The sequence below is a fragment of the Culex pipiens genome, unplaced genomic scaffold, assembly GCF_016801865.2.
Source record: "Culex pipiens pallens isolate TS unplaced genomic scaffold, TS_CPP_V2 Cpp_Un0119, whole genome shotgun sequence".
NCBI lineage: Eukaryota > Metazoa > Arthropoda > Insecta > Diptera > Culicidae > Culex > Culex pipiens.
This window is the reverse complement of record NW_026292936.1, coordinates 20,257-23,441: the sequence shown is the minus strand read 5'-3', so window position 1 is coordinate 23,441 and position 3,185 is coordinate 20,257. Positions and strand designations below refer to the sequence as shown.

The 3,185-nt window shown below is 46.6% G+C and overlaps 1 protein-coding gene across 1 annotated transcript; it reads right to left on the bottom strand.

Annotated features, from left to right (window-relative positions):
• Positions 1 to 1,459: 1,459 nt before the first annotated feature.
• Positions 1,460 to 2,333, bottom strand: LOC128093788 (uncharacterized). The gene is made up of 2 exons (XM_052711557.1): positions 1,965 to 2,333; positions 1,460 to 1,912 (listed from the first exon to the last, which is right to left on the bottom strand). Exons 1-2 carry the CDS (start codon positions 2,178 to 2,180, stop codon positions 1,460 to 1,462), a joined length of 669 nt encoding a protein of 222 aa, XP_052567517.1. The 5' UTR covers positions 2,181 to 2,333.
• Between the last annotated feature and the right edge of the window lie 852 nt (positions 2,334 to 3,185).

Sequence of the window (3,185 nt, the reverse complement as noted above, 5' to 3'; positions counted from 1 at the left end):
TTCCACACTTCATTTATACTGATTTTATATATTCTAATGCTTCTGGTATGCACGTGGATAGATTACGTATTGCATTAAACGCATGCGTAAGATATGTTTTCAATTTAAATCGATATTCTCATGTTTCACATTTACAAAAAAGACTAATTGGATGTAATTTTTCTAATTTTTATAAATTTCGTTCATGTATGGTATTGCATAGGATCATCAACTCCAAGAAACCCAATTACCTATTTGAAAAGTTATTACCTTTTCGAAACACCAGAACATTTAGCTTTATTATACCTAATCATAGGTCGTTTTATTATAGTCAATCGTTTTTTGCAAGAGGCATCGCAAATTGGAATAGTCTACCTGTAACGTTAAAACAAACTCCTTCCAAAAATATTTTCAAGCGTGATCTGCTTATCAACCTCAATCTAAACCATTAGTTAATTAAGAGAGTTCATTAAAGTAAATTGAATTCAAGCAGAACACACAATGTAACAATAAAAAAGACAATGTCTTAAGTTACGATACGGAATAAATAAATAAAAAAAAATAATGTATGTTGGAAAAGCTAACTCTGCGACGTAAACCGAACTCAGGTCCTTCAGCTTAAAGAACAGCTGATAAGATTCATGATAAACACCGAAGCCCGTACAGCCGTCGAGATTGGAGCCATCGGTGAAGAATCTGTTGTTTGGAGGAACATGGTTGTACTTTGATGCGAAGATCGACGGTATAACTCCCCGCAGAAGATGGTTTGGGATACCGCGAGTATCGGTTTTCATGGACGTGTCGAAGCCAATCAGGGTGCTGCTGGTTAACAGAGTCGTGCGCTGTACCGTTGTGCTCGGGCTCCACTCCCACGATGACATAAAGTCATAATATAGAAGCATGCGCCGAGACTCAACGTGAAGGTTCAGCAACGTTTCAAAGTTGTCAATTACCAGTTTATTCCTGTAATCACACCGGATCAGGAACCGGTAAGACAGTTCGTAGTAACGAGTTCGCAGAGGCAACACTCCCGCCAAGACCTCGAGGGTCATGTTGTGAGTTGAGTGCATGCATCCCAAGACAATGCGAAGACTTCGGTACTGTCAAGCAATCATCTCCGGTCAAGCAATCATCGATGTCGCTGACGTAGAAGTTATACATGGATGGACTAAGGCGTGAGCCTTGTGCCAAACCCATGTAACTTATCCGGGTGATTGCCAGATCACCTTGCACAAAGTGCATGTGTTTTTCTGACAACAGGTTGATGAGGAAGTTGCACATCGTCGGATTGAGACCGCTCCGCCGCAGCTTTACTCCCAACACCTCGATGGAGACTGAATCGAATGCACCCTTGATGTCTACCCAAGTAACCATCCAGCACTTAAAAAAGTCATAAAATAGCAATAAATCGGCATTCTATAGCTGATTAGTCTTCCAACAGCATTTGTTGATGCAAATCAACACTAAATCATTAGCATTGTCAAAAGCTAAGATAATGCTGATTAAGTGCCGCTACTAGCAACACTTCTATTCTGTACGAATCCGACGAATCCATCACGTCCTCCAGCTTCACCGTGCCGGCCGTCGGCGAAAATTCCGTCCGAAATGTAGCCAACTCTTTAACACCGCCCACACATTCCCCGCAAATCTTCGTCACCATGTCCCAGCTGTTGATCTCAACCCCTAAACAATCCCGCATCGTTTGCACCTCATCCGCTATGCTCCCGCCGCCGCCCGGAAACAACTCGACAAACGCCGCCCCGCCATCCGCCATCAAGCAGAACCGGCACACGTCCTCGTCTTCCTTGTCCTCCAGCCCGTTCTCGACGTAACTGTTGCAGTGCAGGTCTCGCGTCCGGAAGGCATGCTGCGCGTCGACGCGTTCGGCACAACCGGCGCAAATCCGCACCGTCGGATCGACTTCCGATGAAATCTGCGAAGGCGGAACGATTAGAAATGAAGCAAAAGATCGGAGGATTACTCACCCCAAGTCCGAGGCAGTCGATGGTCGTGTCGGCAATTTCTGGATCAGAGCGCAGATCCGCACTGGGCTTCTTGCACAGATTGCTGGTAAATTGCGGGGAAGGTTGTTGCGAGGATCGGTTCCGCAAGTGAAAAAAATACCTCAAGCTCGAAAAATATTGGAGCGGTGACAGTTTGTAAACGAAGGAAACAAACAAGTGACAGTTCTTAACTGTCATTATCCACACTGAACAAAATGTTGTACCGAATATCGTGCAGGTGAATAATATTTACCTATATTTACGATATTTACGGTATATTTACGGAAGTAAATCCAATGCGCTACGGATCAACCTTGTGCCCAACCCCGTGAGCCAAACAGTGGCCGGTTTTAAGTACTGGATGGTTACTTGGGTAGAAATACAGAAGCCAGCTGTTTCTTACCACGGGCTATGTCGATCCCTGTGGCCAGCAAGGCTAGACAGTCGCTTGTTCCCTTGCCTCTCCGGAAGCCATACTGCGTGTCTGACAGCAAGTGCTCTCGTTCCATCCATGGTTCGAGGCAGTCGAGGATTATCTTCTCCAGCAACTTGCGTAGACACGACAGCAAGCTGATTGGACGATACGAGTTGTGCTCGGACGCCGGCTTACCGGGCTTTTGAATGGCAACCACCCGGACCTGTCGCCATTCGTGTGGAATTACGTTCTGCTCCACCAACGTGTTGAACAGTTTCAACAGACGCTGCTTGGCGACGTCCGGAAGATTCTTCAGCAAGCTGAACTTGATCTTGTCCGGCTCAGGAGCAGTGTTGTTGCCCGTCAATAGTGCTATGGAGAGCTCTACCATCGAGAAGGGAGGATTAGAATCGCTCCCATCAACAACGTCGATTGATGGTTGTGTGGGCACCGAGTCCGGGCACCCCTTCTTGGTGAAATCCAATAACCACTTGTCTGATTTTTCCACACTCTCGTTCGGAACGGAACCTCTACGCATGGCCCTCGCAACGCGCCACAGAGTGCTCATGGACGTATCTGCTGGTAGTCCTTCAACGAACTCCCGCCAGTACATTCGCTTCTTCCGCTTCAGAGTATTACTGTACCTGCGATCAAGATCTCTGTACTTTTGGAAGTTCGCTCGGATTTCACACTTGCAGAAGTCCACATAAGCTTTAGACCTGGCCGCCGAGAGACCCGTACACTCCTTGTCCCACCAGGGAAGTGGAGGGCGCGTTCGGATGTATGGT

Bases quoted from the DNA above. Each gene is read 5' to 3' on its own strand.
- LOC128093788 (XM_052711557.1), bottom strand. From the start codon at position 2,180: ATGACAGTTAAGAACTGTCACTTGTTTGTTTCCTTCGTTTACAAACTG. The intron at 1,913-1,964 runs GTGAGTAATCCT...CCGCCTTCGCAG, and splicing joins TCGACTGCCTCGGACTTGGG to ATTTCATCGGAAGTCGATCC.